Raw genomic sequence first — 18,314 nt, 5'->3', positions numbered from 1 at the left:
AGAACACTAAAACTGCTCATTCTGGAAGGCACTGAAAAGATCAAGGACAACAGCTAAAATATCTTTATGTGAGAGGGATTTAGTGCAAAGGACTTCGTGAAAAAATTGTTTGTAGACCATTGGCCTATAACTTAAAACGTGTTATAATGTTTTCTCTTTAAACTTCTAGTTAGTCAAGTCTTTTGGGTGTGGTTCTGATTCAGATGGTTCTGATGGACAAAATAAAGCTGTAATGTTCCCAAAAATTCAAGATGCACCTGGATGCCTCCTGCGTGCTGTCCATGGTCCTGAACTGTTCAAACTTTCTGTAGTTTGTGCCTAAATTAAGAATAAAGGTTTAAACTCTGGAGACTCATGAGAAAGTAGATGTTTAACCTCTGCATCATGATGATTATGACAAAGCTGCAGGTTTTTGCCATCTCTGTATGACATTTCTCTGTAATTTCTCAAACTGAAAAAGTGATGGTTAACTTATTTTGAAGTATGTGGAAGATTTTATTTAAAAACAAAAAATAAAAAATGAAAAGAAAAACAAGTTCACTATTTTTCTTCCAACACATTTGCAGTGAGCTCTAGTATAAATGAGTGCCTTGTGAGTCAATCTCTGTGGAGGGAAACAAAGCTACGGCGCTCCTGCTTCAGGAACTAGAAGTGAGCCAGAACAGAGAGGAGCAGAACACAGCAGGATCTGGAGTTTTATTTCCTGATACTTGGACATCTTGTCTTTGATTGGCTAATAGCAACATGACTCTACCACTGACTCCATTTGCTTTGCATACTTGATGTTTTATCTCCACAAATAACATGAGCCTGGAGGAGTTCTGCTGCGTGGTGGAGTTGTTTTTACTCTCATTTTGTTTCTTCTCTCCTGCACCATTCATTATAATTATATACACACAGCTGGTTATGCTAATTAAGTCACAACATCATTTAGAGACGGCAAAAATGTATTAACTACTTTAAAAAGTTCTAAACCTCCCTAAAAGGACAACTTGTGTTTTCTCTCATGTCTGATATTTAATAACTGCTTACATAACTATGCTAATTAGCATTGCTATGCTAAGCTGACCATCTTTGGTTGAATATTTTTCCAACGGCGTGTTTCTGTGTGAGTGAAGTTTTCATGCCGGTTTACTCAGCAGCCACAACTCCTCTCAGCTCCTGCACATAACAACCGCCATGTTTTCGTTGTGGCTGGTTGCTCATCAGCTGATCCCCTCACTTCAGCTTGCACATAGCTACCTGGCTGCATCCATCGCTGCAGCCTAGTGTCTGAATCTGCTGCATGAATCACTTAGAGAAGTGACGCACTTCAGATCATTTGAGTCATGCCCCTCGGCTTCTGGGAGCAGTCATGCATTAAACATCGATGAGCAGACTGTAAATAGTGAGGTCTGACCCAAACTAGCTGCTCCTGGGTGTAACTGGATTATTTTTGTCTCTGTGGGGCATGGCTTGAACTGATCTGAGATCAGTGTTCCTTCACGCACTATATAAGCTTTGCTGCAGAACCAAGGATGTTTTTACAAAGGCTGCAGTGTTGTTTCATGCAGTTACGTTACAACCTTTTGGAAAGATTCATGTTCAAAAAGTACTCTGCAACAGACAAATCGAGAAGTCCATTTTTACAAGCTCCACTTCATTTCAAGATCTGTCAGTAGAAGAAGAGTTGCTTCAACTTTGCTTTAATAATGTGCAACATGATTAAGACTTTTAGCTGTAAAGTGAATTAAATCTGAACAATAAAGGTAAGTAATGGCATGGGTCCCAGCATCAGTGTTGCTGTTAGCATCGTTAGCACAATTAGCATCTTCCTGCATTTTTTACACACACAAAAAAACAGCAGCGGAATGTTTTTCACTGTAATCACAGTTCAGGCAGATGAAAGTGTTTTTTTTTACATTAAAATCTCACAACAGTTAATTTAAACACTATTCTATGGACCTTCACATCAATATAAGTTTTAGGTTTCTACAGAATTTTAGTTAATGGTAGCACCAACAGCATTTCATTTGATTTATTCATTTATACAGTACCTTCCACAACCCTAGCAGAAACCCAAGGTGCTGAACACAACGAGAAAAATCAATCACAATAATAAATACAATAAAATATATGCTAAAAACAGCGTGACAACAGATAAAAGAGAAACAATTCAAATCAAGACCCCCGATGGTGAAATTGCCTCAACATAAAAATGAGCCTTCAGACGGGACTTAATCTGGAGGGAACGTGCCTGCCTAACAGTCAAAGGGAAACCGTCACACAGAGTTGGAGCCAAAACTGCAAACACACAATCTTCCCTTGATCTGCACCTGGAGCGAGAGACCACCAGCAACTCCGGGTCAGCAGAATGAAGAGAGCAGGTGGGGAAATGTCTATGAAGTAAAGCTGATAGATAGGCTGGAGCAGAACCGTGCAGAGCCCTATAAGCAAGCATCAGCACTTTAAACTTTGCTCTGTACTGCATGGGAAGCCAGTGGAGGTCCACCAACACCGGTGTAATGTGTTCACGACATCTTGTGCCTGTCAAAAACCTAGCAGCTGAGAGTTGAACCAGCTGTAGGCGAGCAAACATGCCCTGACTCAGACAAGAAAGCATTACAGTAGTCGAGTCTGGACAGCATAAAGGCATGAATGACGGACCATAGGTGCTCCGTAGACAACGGTCTTGATCTTAGCCAAACGCCTCGGATGGAAGGGGCGGAATTTAATATATATATATATATATATATATATATATATATATATATATATATATATATATATACATATATAGAACCATCCACAAGAGAGTGCTCTAACTGCCGCAGAGTCTGGGTTTGTCTAGCTTATGGGTGGAGCTCAGAGTAGAGCTGCTGCTCCTCCTAATCAGAAGGAGTCAGCTGAGGTGGTTCAGATGGTCACCTGCTTTTGGAGGTTATGGGATCCAGACCACAATCAGGTGGACAGAAGATCTCAAGAATATAACTCTATAAGTAACCCAGAACTTTCTATAAATGTGGGTTGTATCAGACTACTTTTTAGTCCTCTATTACTAAATAATTTCAAACAGCTGAAACCTTTTCATCAAATATATGATTAAAACACTTTAGGCTACTTGAAATGAATGATGTTATTTATTTGTGTTAATTTATTTATTTGTATCCGCCTCTAGGTGCAGATTTAATATTTATCGTTTTTTATTTCTTCACCGGTGACTCCTTAGTAGGAGGTGCTTCAGCCTCTCAGGCTGGTCGGACGGCGGAGGAGGAGGAAGAAGACGAAGGAAGAGAGGAGCACCTGGAGGGGGCTGGAGCTCCAGCTGGTATTTGGCGGATGACGCGGGATCAGGTGGAGGCAAAGCTCCTTAGTGTGGGAGGGGGTGGTCAGAAAGTCCTACGGTGGTAGAAGGCGCTCCACCTCCTCCGGCAGCTGGATGAACAGTGCCGAACTCTCCGCACGGACCTCAACCGGACCAGCGGCTGGGTCGACGTGCGTCCTGACCGGTCCGAGGCTCGGAGCGCGGTTGTGTTTGAGCCGGAGTGCTGCTGGAGCGAGGAGAGGAGGAGAAGGATTATCTGCAGGAACTCCAGGTGAGGTTATTGTTTCATCCTCATCTTCATTAGAAAGTTGACATTTTAAAGTTGTTGCTAAACAAAACCAAAACTTACAATGTGTTGAGCGAGGGTCGGATCAGCTGAGAAGTAATCTGATTACAGCAGCTGATCGCTGCAGGTCTCTCCTCGAAGTTCTACCAGTCCCATCAACCAGTTCAACTGTGTGTGTGTGTGTGTGTGTGTGTGTTCCATCGGATATTAAAAGACCCAGCAGAAGCGAATCAGACTCCCTCAGTGTGACTTTTGTGTTAAAACAGTGTGGATAGCAAGGATTAAAATGCATTAAAACACAAAACGCTTAATTTAAAGGGGGGATATTTTAACTAGTAATAGTTCAATGGTGTAAAAACATGTTGATGAAGTTCCTTGTACATAATCATTCCCACATAAAGCGTTTTCAGATGAGAATTTGCAAAAACCTGCAAAGGTCCAAAGGTCTCAGAGTAGCTTTGATGGAGAGTCACGCAGGTTAATTAAACCAAGGACCATGTAGGGAAACTGTACAAGAACAACAAACAGAGAAAGAGACAATTAACTCACACCCTTATTTTTATTTTCTGAGGAGTTCTGGTAGCAGAACAGTTTTTCATTCTGCTGTTTTCAATACATTTTTTATTTCACCATTTTTAACGAAAGCATAAATAAAAGTTTTAAATTAATATTTTAACAGTTCAGTTCATTATGCATCAGTAGTGACCATAATAATTAATCTCATTTCCAACTTTTGGTGGCTTACTCATTTTAGAGGCAGCTTGATTTGAATGAACGCTGAATTTTCTCCAGACTCCTCTGCAACACCCCCCTCCCAGTGCCCCATGTGTTAGAGCAGATAAGACATGAGCTCCCCCTCCTATGAAACGTCTAGACAAACACAATATTTTCAGCTTTGAACTGAGAGCTGGGTTTATTAAAAACCTGCATCAGCATTCAGAGGTGCTAACCGCTCCAGCGCCAGGGCAGAAGGGTGAGAATCTGTGTGGAGTTTCCTTCAAACAGCACGAACGCATCTTTAATGTATTTCGTCCCGCCTCCTGCGGGGTGTTCAATCACTCTGTTACCTTCCTCGCCTCTCAGCTGCTGCAGCCGCCGGACTTTGAAGATGTTCTCTTCTTCGATCTGACGGATGCAGAGCAGCGAGAATTAATTTTTTTAAGCGGTCAGATGATGATGACGATATCCTGCAGAGCTAATAGTCATTCCTGTCAACTTCAAACCCCCACGCTCAGATCAAAACACACCAGAGCGGACAGAGTTTAAATTTCAAACTGAAACTCACTCATTGGAGGTTTAATTCCATGAGAAGTTGGACTTGTCAGAGCTGATGTTTAATTCAGAATGAAAAACGTGTCCGATTTTTCCGTTGGAAGCTTGCTGATGGATACAATGAAAGTTCTCTAAATGAGTGTCTGAATGAGCAGAGTGTTCAATGTCACCCAAGGGCGCAGATCGGATTTTCAAACTGGGGGGGGGGCAAAGTTCCAATGTACCCACACGCACGTACACATACACAAACTATTGCAAGAGCCTTAACTAGAGCTCAGTCAGTTTGTGTAATTTCATCCAATGGTTATGAAAAAACGAATACTATTATATACGTGTTTGAAGCCATTGTGCAATGGAACACCGGCAACAAAGCTCTGCCTGATCAACACTATCCAAGTCAGTTGTTTGTTATTCTCTCAATCAATTACTAACCAAAACCTCATGCTTTATGCAAAACATGTTAACTGATTTTCACCATACCGATCTTTTAGGGCTGGGCAATAACTCGAAAATGTATCGTTATCGAAATTTCTGACCCTTATCAAGATCATTTTCCCCACGTCAATAAATTCGATAATAAAAAAAAAAATAGATGTGTGTAGGTTGGCAACGTTCGTGTCCCTTTAAGAAGCTGTACCATCTTGGCGTCACACACGTGACAGCCGCATCTAGTGGACAAAGTTTGTTTCTGCGCATACCTGTAGTCATCGTCCATTTATCATTATCAAGGTGAAATCCTCAATATATCGTGATATTGATTTTAGGCCATGTCACCCAGCCCTACAGTCTTTACAGAAAACATAAAAAGCCCTATGTAAAAAAAAACAACTGCACATAAAATATAATAAAAAACGATAGCAGTGGTTCCCAAACTTTTCAGCCCCTGACCAACAGATGTTCCTTCTTATTTTTACGTTATTTAGAATTTTTCATTATATTTGGAAAGTTTTAATGTATATGCAAATATATAAAGCTCCTTTTAAATGTCATATTTAACTTTTATTTTTATGATTATGTGGCACACTTTGACTTCCATACTGTATGTAACGCATCGGCATCTGCCTCTTTTTTACGGCTTATTTTGTACATTGTCGCTACGTCTGTCACGTTTTCGGTGTTTTTACCATCATTTCTACGTCCATCACATCCCAAAGAAGGCTAAACCAACATCAAACCCAACGTTTGGAGGATGTGAGCTCAACACACCTCTCATGTGCCACCAGCTGTCTGATGCTGCAGCAGCGTCAATCTTCCCGGCTGGATGAGTGAACTTCTTCATCAGAGTCAATATTCTGCTTCATAATCAGAGTCAGTCATGACCAGACAAAGTGATGAATGAACAAAGACCAGACCTGCTGGCAATTATACGTTTTATCCAATATTTGCGCTCTTCATGTTGCGCGCATCACCACCTCTTCCTGACTGGGAGCCTCTCGGCGGGAGGCGTTTTTCAAGCTCTAAACTCCCAAACTTTGCTCAGCCTGAAGGTTACACATCTCCACTATCTTCTGGTGTAAAGTAGTAACTTCATGAGGGATCATACTTGTAGATGCGACTTGTTAAAGTCAGCAATGTCATAATATTGCGACTTTGGTGGTTATAACGAGTAAGTACCAACACTGACAACAACGTACTGAAACTATAACCAACATGCAAAAACAGACAGATCGGTCCAGCCTACTTACACTGTTGGTCTTTTTTTTAAAACGCAATAATTGTTGCTTCATCCTGCATCCTAGCAGCAACCACTTTGGTGCCTCTGGAGTCGGTGTTGCATTCAGTGTAATTGGAAAAATGAGCTTCGAGTGCTTAATCTCCGATTTTGTTTTCTTTCTTGCCTCATAAGTGGAAGGGAAGGATCAGAGTCAATCTGAATCTGGGGGGGGAACAGATCTCCCCCCGTCCCCCACCCTATCTGCGCACCTGGACCCAGGCAGTGTGTGGCGGTTCTGCGAGACCGACAACCAGATGGTTTAATAGTTGCTTTCAAAAACGTGTTACAGGTGGAGGTTTTTAGACATACGCAAGAGAAACACTTTAATATATATATTTACATTTAATCTCCGCAATATATTTATGCTATACGATGTTAGAACGTTGTTAACTCATCCACTGCCAGCCATTTCCTGATCAGAAAAGCCATTCGCTGCCAGCGTTTCTCACCGTTTTTACTGTTTTTATAAGAGTCACAGAACGTTGCGCGCTAGGATGATGTCGATTCCAAAACAACCCAAACAAAGAGGCGACTCACCTCTTACATCAGGAAAAATCTGCGCCTTTCGAGCGTTATCCGTTCTTTCATAATCCGTTGTTGAATCGTGATCGGCAGACGTTTCTCCGGTTTGCACCTCACTTTTTTTTACACCAGCGGCCCAAAACAATCCCCTAACACATGGATTTTCTGCTTCCTGATCACGTGACATGTGACGTATGCGGATGAAGATCGGCTTTAGAGCTGGGATGTTTGTTCTCACGGTGCGGGGGCTCGTTCCGACGCCCACACAGTAAAAAAATGCAAATGACGACTTTAATCGTCGTTGGCAGTGAATGAGTTAAGAGGCATTAAAAATATTTTAGCTAATTTGTTTTCAGAATTTCCCATCGTAGTTTCAAACCGGCCTCTTTCATCTGTATTCTGCAGACATTTCATTAAAAAAGAAAAGCTGATGTGTTAGAAACAGAAGACTTTATGGTGAAAGACAGAATGAAACAGCGTTCAGTCAGAGTGGTTTACACACACATCTTAGTTATGGGAAAAATCAAGCCAACACCTTAATTAGAGTTGGAGCCTCCATCCTAGTTTACCTGTCCATTGGAAAATCTAATTATTGAATGAAATGGGTTCCACTCCACGACGGAAGGCGCCCTTTTGTGTCAGCATTCTTCCGGTTTGCCTAAAGCGTCACACAAATCCGAAACAAAAGCTGGCGGTAGAGAAGCAGGTGGAGATGAAGCAGGATGTGCACAACGGAGCAAGAGATGATGTTTTGATTGAGTTACACGTCAGATTCACACACAGTCACGTGATAATAATAATAATAATAATAATAATGCATTTAACTTACATAGCGCTTTTCTAGACACCCAAAGACGCTTTCACACACTCACATTCACACACTGCTAGTGATGGTAAGCTACTTGTAGCCACAGCCGCCCTGGGGAGGTCTGACAGAGGCGAGGCTGCCATTTGGTGCCGTCGGCCCCTCTGACCACCACTAACACAAGCAAGTTGGGTGAAGTGTCTTGCCCAAGGACACAACAGCAGGATACCCCTGGCGGGAGCTGGAATCGAACCCATGGCCCTCCGATCATGAGGCAACCCGCTCTACCACCTGAGCTACTGCTGCTGTGATGAGGAGGTTATCAGAGAACCGCCTTCACAGTCTCGTCACTTCCAGCAGGGAGAGTGCCCAGGTTGGTCAGAACTAGGGTTGGGCATCGTTTGATTTTGAATGATTCCGATTCCAATTCCTCGTTTCGATTCCGGTTCCTATCGATTCCCGATTTCGATTCTTTCAAGACATGACATGTTTTACACGAGCCAGCTAACCACAGGCCCCACTTGATGAAATTATCTTAACTTCAACGTGAATTTTAACTCTATGAACAACAACATCACCTTCATTTAGACAGAAACATGTTTTGGAGAAAAAAAAGAAAAAGACTTGCAGCACAACCAGTGTGTTTGTTTCTGACCACAACCAATGTCTGGAAGAAGCCTCTGGGATGAGAGGCTAAATGTCTCCAACATATCCAGAAACGTCCAGCTGTTTTCAGCTAAAACTCTCAGGATGGTCATGTCCAGGATGACTGAGAACTACACCTCCATGCTGCAGCATAGTGATGTGACGTTCACGAGCGAATCGAATCTTTTGAACGGGTTTTCAAAGTGAATGATGAGAGCCGAGTCCCTGCAGAGAGCCGTTCATCTTAACAAACCTCCCCGGAAGTCGATCAAACTCACCCGCTCAAACTCCACCCGGGGCTGTGACGGACGTAGGAGGAACCATAGACATGTATATAACCACGTGTTTATATACATGTCTACGGGAGGAATGCTAACCAACCCCGTGCGCCCTCACGGACACCGCAGGAAGACGTTGCTCTCTTGGTTTCAACCCAGTTCAGCATGATATTTTTATGTTTTAGTTTGTGTGAAGCTGCTTGTAAGACATGCTTTCCTCTGAAACAACAGATTTAAATCTGCTTTAGATCCCTTTTAGTCTCTCTGCAAAAACAATGTATCTTTAATTCAGATGAAAACAACCTTATTTCTTTCTAAGTGAGCATCTGTCATGAGTGATTCTCTGTGGTTCGCATCCACATGTATGTTTTTATTATTTTGTGCCACATCCATTTATCCAGCAGCAGGATTTCAACTGTAGTTTATTGGTTGCAGCAGCGGCAGCAGAAAAAGCTACCTGTTTGCTACAGATTCAAATGGAGCCTGTAGAACAGTAGAAAGGATATTTTGTTAGTGAGTCAGAAACTGTTATGAGGGGACTTGTCCCGTGTTCAGGGACGACCGGTTGTGTTTTCCTCCTTCAGTCTGAAGTGGAAAATCTATTTAACCTCACTTACTTAGTTCTGTGAAGGTAATCGTGTCATATGACCTTTAACATCATATATTCATTATCGGAGCGGGAGACATCTTGTTTGTGTCTCTACTGGGAAATGTTGTCTCCATACAAGCAAACATGATTAAATCATCAGCGAGGAAAACAGGATTCCTCTATCGGAGCAGCTGTGGAATTCTGCTGCTTCCTGTTTGAAATCCATCAAACTTCAGCTTCAGCTTGGTCCGTGGAGCTTGTTTTTGTCCATAAAGCTGAGGAGATGTCAGTAAGACACTTGGCAGTGACCTCTTGACCTGCTGTTGAATGAAGAACTGATCAATCGGATGTAAAAAATGAACACATCTGTTCTGATCCTGAGAATGAACTTCATTCATTCAACTTCACAATCAGCCTTCAACCAGAAGGGATATCTGTTATCGCAGTGCCATAAAATCCTCAAGCTCAGTTGAAATACATCTGAATGACTCATAGCTGGACCCAGATCAAGCTTAGTATTGATGCTCATGCCCTCACTCCAGCTCCTCAGATCCACACATTTGCCATATCACTAAAACCGCATTCTTTCACCTCTAAAATAGTGCTACCAAAATTCGTTGTGACTACTTCAAAACAAAATATCCATCCATCCATTTTCATCTGCTCATCCGGAGTCAGGTCGCGGGGGCAGTAGCCTGAGTCCAGAGGCCCAGACTTCCCTCTCCCGAGCCACTTGGGCCAGCTCTTCTGGGGGAACCCCAAGGTGTTCCCAAGCCAGCGTAGAGACATAGGGCGTTTCTCAATGTCGAGGCACCTGGTCTCGCATGGCGATGTCTTGCGAGGCCAGGCGCCTTCCCTACGAGGACACTGTCCATCCTTGGTCAAAGAAAATGGTTAAATGGAACAGGCTTGACCGCGGTTTCCACGACGGTCACGTAACGTCACGTGACATGGGAGATAACGTTATATTTTATACGTATTAGTTTCGATATAAATATAAAATAAGTCATTTACTTTTTAACTTGTGTATATATTTATTAAATTAAATATATAAGTGAGTTACTACCCGCTAGCCACCAAAGCTGCAACTACTAAGCAACTAACCAACCATAGATAACTCTATGTCAGGCGTGACATTAAAAGCAGACGCTTTGATGCTCCACCTGAGAGTACATCTGTAAGGCTTGTCACCAGCATTCAGACATCAATTCTGTTTGCTTCACAGCCAGACAGGACACAGGAAAAAATAAAAAATAAAAATAAATAAAATGAAAATACATAAATAATTAATAATAATCATATTTATAATAATAGCTCATATGGATAGTAAAATAACTAAAAAAACTGATTAAAGAGACAGTAAAACACTAAAACATAAATGTCTAATACCACTAAAATGATAATAATTAAATAAATAAGTTCATTAATAAAACAGGAAATGCAGCTAAAAACAGATATGACATCATCAGGTGGATTTTAGTTTCCGATGACATTGACGGTTAAGTTCAGCAGCTTACCCAGTTTTTTATGAAAACATGGGTTTTTGTCTGTTTTCTGGAGATAAAAAAAATGTCAAATTAAACCTTTTTTACCACTAATTATCTCTAGATTTTATGGATGTCAAGAAAATCTAAATCATTTTGTTTTTTTTAATAAAAACAAAGATCGTTAAGCTGTGATCCTTTCCAGCAGCCTTCTCCTGTTATAGAAATGAGACACAAATCAGATCAGAATTGAGTTTTTTGTCCCTTTAGGATTTTTTTTCATGACCTCCAACAAGCTTCAGCATTAAAACAGCTCATTATGTAACGACAAGTAAATGCTGCAACAATCCCAAAGCAACATTAAACCTTCAGCAGCATCATTTATCTTTTATGTCCTTTTGATTTACTTTATAATCTTTTATAATCTTTGATCTGCTTGTCATCTCTCTGGAGGGAAATTCCCTGACATTTCTATATCTATGCCTAAGTGCTTATCTTTCCTCTGCTGATCTTTGCTGTTTTCACCTGGTTGCCATGGATACAAACTCCTCCAGCTGCAGAGAGTAACCTGTATCCATGTAGCGGGTTGGAGCTGACTCCTGCTGGATTTATGGAACCTCTCAGAGTTTTTAGAGAGGAAATTAAAAGCCAAACTATCTGCCGGCCACGAGTTTCCCTTTGAACCGTTCATTTCCTTTTAATGTTTTACTATGTAAACAAATAAAAGTCCAGGAGTCGAACGTGAATCTGGAATAATCTCTGCAGCTGATGCTTGTTAGATTAACAGCTCTAATCTGCTTGGCTTGAGTGTTCTGTTTATCAACCTGATGATTTTTTGCATTAGTAACACGATATGTTTACACGGGTTATATAACGCTGCAGTGTTTACATCAATCAGAACACGTGCCTCTTAGTGGATCGAACGCCTCATTTGTTCAGATATTTGTTTTCACCGTCCGTCTGTCCTTGGTGGATGCTCACAGCTGAGCGACTGCTGCATAGAGCTAAGTTTCATAGAGCTACGTGTTTAGCATGCAGCTCTATAGAGCTAAAGAGCTGAGGACATCCTCCAAATCGGACTTTTAGAGCTTAATGGTGGTGTTGCTTTATTTTACCAACACCCTCTCAATCAATCAATCAATCAATCAATCAATCAATCAATCAATCAATCAATCAATCAATCAATCAATCAATCAATCAATCAATCAGCCTTTATTTATAAAGCACTTTACAGGCATGAGCACGCCACCAAGGTGCTGCACAACAAAAGAATAAAACAATAAAACATGTAGCGCCACAGACATAATTAAAACCACAAATAAGAATTACAAAATATAGAACATTAGCAATTGCTAACCCACAGAATTAAAAGCCAGATCGTAAAAGTAGGTTTTCAGCCTCGTTTTAAAAACTGCTACCGATGGAGAGCCCCTAATGGTTAGGGGCTGTGCGGTCCACAGTTTCGGACCCGCAACAGAGAACGCCCTGTCCCCTCTTAACTTCAACCCGGCCTCAGGAGCCACGAGCAGCAGCTGGTTCTCAGAGCGGAGTGACCGGGCCGGAACATATGGCTGCAGCAACTCCGTCAAATAGGTTGGAGCCACACCGATCAGCGCCTTAAACACCATTAAAAGAAGTTTTAAACGAATTCTAAAATCAACAGGCAACCAGTGGAGAGCAGCCAAAATGGGTGCCACGTGTTCATGCTTCCTTTTGTTGTACAAGAATCTTGCTGCAGCATCCTGGACAAGCTGCAGCCGGTTAACAGTAGCCTTACTTACACCAAATAAAACGGAATTACAATAGTGGAGTTGTGAGGTAATAAAAGCATGAACAACAGTCTCAAGGTCACGTCTAGATAAAAACGGCTTTACTTTAGCCAATCGTCTTAAATGATAACATGAAGAGGATACTACAGTACCCACATGAGCATCCATGCAGAATGCACCGTCCATCTTCACGCCAAGGTTGACCCTGATTCAACAGAGGCTGCACACTGTTCAGACACAGAAAACCTGTTGAATAAAAAACAATAGGCTTTTAACCATCTGAATCAATTAGAGGAAACTAAAACAGTCAAACTTCCATTGGATTGCTGGAGAATTCTAACATCTGAGTTTTGTTATTGTGCGGTTCTAAGCTTGATGCATGATTTAATTCAGGCAGCCAAGAGAACCGTCTCATTTTTAAAATCACTGCGTTCCAATCAGCGCTCCTTTCGCTGTAAGTTTGTTAGTTGGGATTTAATTAGAAGCATTGTTGTTAAAGGTCAGCTGCTCGCCTGCAGGGACAGAGCAACAGCAGCTCCTGCTGGAGTTTAAAATAGCTTTTTTAAACATCTGCTCTCCCATGATGAATAATAATCAGCTATTTGCTGGAAAATACAAGAACGCTTGATTTGTTCCATCATATCATGCTGGTGGCAGGGGAAACAGAAATCGCATTTAGAGGAGAGCTGCTGCTGGTGGCTTCAGTGAGCCAGAGTTGAGCTAATTTCACGAGTGCTCCCCCGAAAAGCGCACGTCACTAATAGCTGACAGCTAGCCAAAACAACAATGCTCCGAACCAAACTCCACAAAGGAGTGGTCCACATGTTCCTGCAAGTAACTTGTTAGCTGTTGCTAATGTCGCTAATTTTACTCTCGTATTGTACTCCCGTCACTAGCTGTTTGCATCGATCCCTGGACGTATGTTCATTGGTGGATCGCAGACGGAAGTCGTAGGTATTCAATCAGTGCTGCTGGAGCAGTTGGAGGCTGACTTTGGTCGTGAGAGAGCTCGGTAAGCTGTCACTGAGCCAGTCACACTGGACGGCCACAGACAAGCAAATCACCATCACGTTCACCATCTTTTTTCACGATTCTGTTCACAACAAGAGATTTGTCTAGGACGGCCGGAAAAGGCACAGAATGGTCCTGGCTGCTTCAAAATGAGCTGCTTCAAAAGTCCCCGAAGCACCCTTCAAGGGTTCTACAACCCCCAAGGGGGCTTACATCACAACCATTCATTCATCCATGCACACACACGCTCACACACTGATGATGAGCTACATTGTGACCACAGCAGCCCTGGGGCACACTGGCAGAAGCAAGGTACACACTAGGCGCCGCCAGCAGCCAAGGAGGGTTAAGTGTCTAGCCCAGGGGTAAAACGGTAGCTACAAACCTCCAAGTATTTATCTTGTTTAAACTGAGGTCAAAGGTCAGGTTTCTTAATAGCTGAGCTTAGTTTTCAGCAGCTGAAGCTAATGACTGCTGTTTCAAGTCAAACTGCTTCACACAGTCGAGTGTTTGTTAACAAGTGTCTCCGAGTGTCAGGAGCTAATCAGCTGTTTGGATCCAGGTCTGCTGCTGGAGCCGTGAGCATTTACAGCCTCTGGTGAGTTCACTAATCAGCGCAGTGCCGAGCAAACCTCAGACACAGATGAATTACTGTCACTAATCAGTGACTGATGTACTGTGTTAGTGAGAGCATGGGGCTGCTCAACAGGTCCACCATTAGAGGGACCATCTAAGACCTGGATGAGTCAGAGTGAGTGTGGTTCTCTTTATTTGTGTCAGATAAAACACTTTTATTTTAAATGATTCAGCCTTTTAAGTTTCTTAGACACAGCTCAGGAAGCTGTTTCAGGAAATAGACACATCCCATGGTTACTCTCAGAAGCACTAAATGATTAGCTCGTTTGGTCGTGATTTGATCATGATCTTGTTTTAGCCGGACGAGGTGCTTCAAAGCTGGATTTGGTGATGACAGTTTCTGATCACTTCCTGGATTCTAAAGGATGCTGCTAAGAGCGCTCTGCTCTGCGCAGGTCAGTCATAACAGTGATGATGATGATGATGATGATCATGATGACAGCAACAATGACGATGAAATTAGATATTCGCAGAGGAGTTTACGTGTTTGGTCCTGCTGAAAGCTGCAGGTGATCTGATGCGTATGGATTTATGGATGTGAAGGTAGGTGGTTGCCACAGCAACGGGTGAAGCATTCCTGCAGAGCTGCTGCTGGATCTGATGAGAGCAGCTCGTCTCTCAGCTGGATTTCACTTTTCTCCCTCTGAAACCACTTTTGAAACAAGAAAGCAGTTTCATTCCTGATTTTAGAGAAAGATTTGACAAACTTTTCAAAATAAGAGACCCTTAATGACTAACTGTTTTTGTTAAACTATCTGAACATCGTTATTCATTGGAGGCTAGTGTGTTCTGCTTTAGGAGGAATTCCTGATAGTTTAGCTTGTCCTTATCATTTCTGACCTTTCTGCCCTTGCCTGAACGACTTTTAGAGATTAGATTTAAATGATGCAAACCACTGATGTCTGAGATTTGCTCTGCCTGCAAAAGACACTTTTTTGTCTGACTTAAGCTCCTTTTTTTGTTTTATATTATAAATGCAAAACCCAGACCCATTAGTAAAATACAGAGTTCAGACTTGTTTTTCAAATATCAAACAATGTTTACTAGAGTAGTCTGAGGACAGCACAGTCAATATAATAAGGATTGGCCTTTTCAGATAACGAAATTCATGTTTTAAATTCATAACAGGAGCCAAATCTGACGTGAGGCTGTTTAATTATATCACAATTGCTGACCCTCCGTACAGAAAACCCTCCTGCCGTTAATTCATCTCATTAGTTTCTTGTGCAACAAGATGATTTGATTTTGTTTTGAGGTCAACAGCTTCCTAAATGCTCTTAAATTTGTCAAAGACTTGGATGTGCTGCCTGACCAACGCTCGTTGTGTCTCAGCTTACTCAACTTGAATAAACTCAGCTTCATTTAAACAGATTCATGGGAAGAAGAAGAACCTCTGGGCTCCTCACAGCTTATCAGAGCTGAAAACGTTCACGAGCCTCTGTGCTGTGAATTAGAACCTAAACCTGCACCATTTAATTTTTTGTGTTCAGAGTCTAATCCGTATCCTGGACCTCGTTAGAGGTTTTGCATCTGATTTGGCTTTTCTATATGTGTTTACAAAGATTTGGGAGATGCCACCAGCACATAGAGCCAAAAACTTAAACGATCCAGTCCGAACTCTGCTTATTACGATTTGAATTCATTACATCATGCTATGAGTAAAATGGCCTGTATTTGATATTGCGCCTTCTAGAGTCCTGGAACCCCCAAGGCGCTTTACAACACAATCATTCATTCACTTATTCACACACACATTCACACACTGGTGGGGATGAGCTACGATGTAGCCACAGCTGCCCTGGGGCGCACTGACGGAGGCGAGGCTGCCGAGCACAGGCGCCACCGGTCCCTCCGACCACCACCAGCAGGCAACGTGGGTTAAGTGTCTTGCCCAAGGACATAATGGCAGCGACAGACTGAGCGGGACTCGAACCTGCAACCTTCCGATTATGGGGGCGAGCGCTTAACTCCTGTGCCACCGTCGCCTCTGAGTACCCATGAAGGACTTTGACTTGTGATCAAAAGTCCCACAATCAATGGTCATTTCCTCACAACACGCTTTAGTGAGCTCCGTTGGGTGTTGGAGGACTTTGTCCATGTGCACTCTGTGTGTGTGTGTGTGTGTGTGTGTGTGTGTGTGTGTGTGTCTAGGTCACAAACATCTGGATAAATGTACTCAGACATCATGAGTGTGGAGTAGTGACGCAGCTCCGCGCCATCTGTGATAATTAGCTTTAATGCTGCATTAAACTTGTGTGAAAGCGCTTCTGTGAAAACGTTTGTTTCTTTTGCACAAAGGAGCGTCGTCTAAAGGAGCCTTTTGTCTCTTTGCTGCCTGAAAGAAGAACCGCTGAGGACATTCCTGAGTTTATGTCGGCCCTCCGGGTGGAATCGGATCATACAGCGTGGCTCAAACTAGACCTGTGTGGACATTCATAGTCACATGTGTTCAGGCTTAAAGGGGCTTCCCCCCCTCAGGCTGTGCAATGTGACAGGATGTTGGAGGGGCAACCCCCTCCGAGGTGAGGTGAAGGCACACTGTAGGAGGAAGATTCTCTCACAAGCATGTCGCTGTTCGCTTCATAAATCTGACATGTGACCCGCTGCTGGTCACGATGCTGATCGGAGAACATTTTCTTCTTCTTTTTTTCGGTTTTGCAGCAGCAACGTCTGAAAGGCACAAACAGATAACAGAAGAAAACCAAAATCACCATAAAAAGGCAAAAAAGCAACATAAAACATTCAATAAATGATGCAGTGTGGTGACAAAAGGCCGCTGTGAAACCACTAAGACATAAATCATCTGCAGGAGGTAACAGAGTTAAGGAAAATGACCACATAACGCACAAAGGCTCAGCTGTGTTAAAGAGATGTGAAATGACTCAAATAAAAATCTCACAGGGAAACAAATGTCTCGGTTACACAAAAACATCTTCAAGTTACTTCATCAAGACAGAAATAACCAACTGATGATGATAATAATGAACAAAATTTAAATAAAAACTAAACTAAGTAACAAAACGTGTCGTTAGCTGAACATTTACTAACGTGAAATAAAATTTCAGAAAGATTCACATTGAACTGCGAAACCTAAAACATGGACGTGATGTTGAAACGGGCAGGGTTTCACTCAGCCAGGTGGTGTTTGACTGAATTCTGTTTCCACAGAAAAGAAACACATCTTTTTTATTTCCTGTCTGGTTTCTGGTTGATCTGTTTGGTCTGAGTTTGAAGGACCTTAACTCTGAGCTTTCGTCCTTTTCACGTGTTTGTGTTCTGTTTGTTGTCCCATGATGGGTCTCCGCGTTAGCGTCGTCAGCTCGATAGGACTCTGTGAGGCCTCGGTGTAATCCTCTCTCCTCCCAGATCAAGGCAGGGATTATTCTCTGGGATTGTTGTCTCCAGGTTGGAGCTGCTGTTGTCGTCGCTGCTCGCAGGTCGACTCATCTTTCCTTCTCCTCATGACAGACGAGTGTAAAGCTCCTCATCAACACCTACATGCATCATATAAAACATGTCTGCTGTTTCCTGAGCTTGGCTCACAAACATCTGTCAGCAGCTGGATGAGACCAGCAGCCAGATGAACATCCACAAATCCTGCTGTCGAGTACAAACAGCTCTGCCAGAGAGGAGGAGGAAGGAGAAGTGGTTCAGATAAGACTTTATTAGGATCTACTGGGTTCTGCTTTTTTAGACTGAGGTGAAACAAGGACCTCTGTGACCTTTAAAGGTGTGGTTCACTGAAAACATTTCTGATTATAATCAGTCACTTTCACACAGACTGAACATGAAAATAGTCTCACACAGCTCTCCTGCTTTAGCTTCTAATAGAAAATAGAGGGTTAAACTCTAGGATTTGAAAATCCTGACAGATTTACGTCACCCTGTCACTTAACCTTCATGGATTCAACCATTTTGTCTCACGATGGGGAAGGCTGTTGTTGTTTTAGCATCCAGGAAACACCAGAGAACATCTTGACTATTTTAAGCGCCACCATT

At 42.3% G+C, this 18,314-nt stretch overlaps 1 protein-coding gene across 1 annotated transcript in view; it reads left to right on the top strand.

The window, feature by feature from the left end:
- Positions 1-2,833: 2,833 nt before the first annotated feature.
- Positions 2,834-18,314, top strand: part of LOC107384629 (prolactin receptor) — a 48,810-nt gene continuing 33,329 nt past the window's right edge. Inside the window, exons 1-3 of the mRNA XM_070549805.1 lie at positions 2,834-2,978; positions 3,158-3,333; positions 3,391-3,575. Coding sequence (XP_070405906.1) covers positions 2,834-2,978; positions 3,158-3,333; positions 3,391-3,575 — 506 coding nt within the window. The remainder of the gene's footprint in view (positions 2,979-3,157; positions 3,334-3,390; positions 3,576-18,314) is intronic.

This window comes from Nothobranchius furzeri, chromosome 3 (assembly GCF_043380555.1).
Source record: "Nothobranchius furzeri strain GRZ-AD chromosome 3, NfurGRZ-RIMD1, whole genome shotgun sequence".
Taxonomy (NCBI): domain Eukaryota; kingdom Metazoa; phylum Chordata; class Actinopteri; order Cyprinodontiformes; family Nothobranchiidae; genus Nothobranchius; species Nothobranchius furzeri.
Note: the sequence above shows the minus strand (reverse complement) of the source record. Positions and strands in the feature narration are given on the sequence as shown.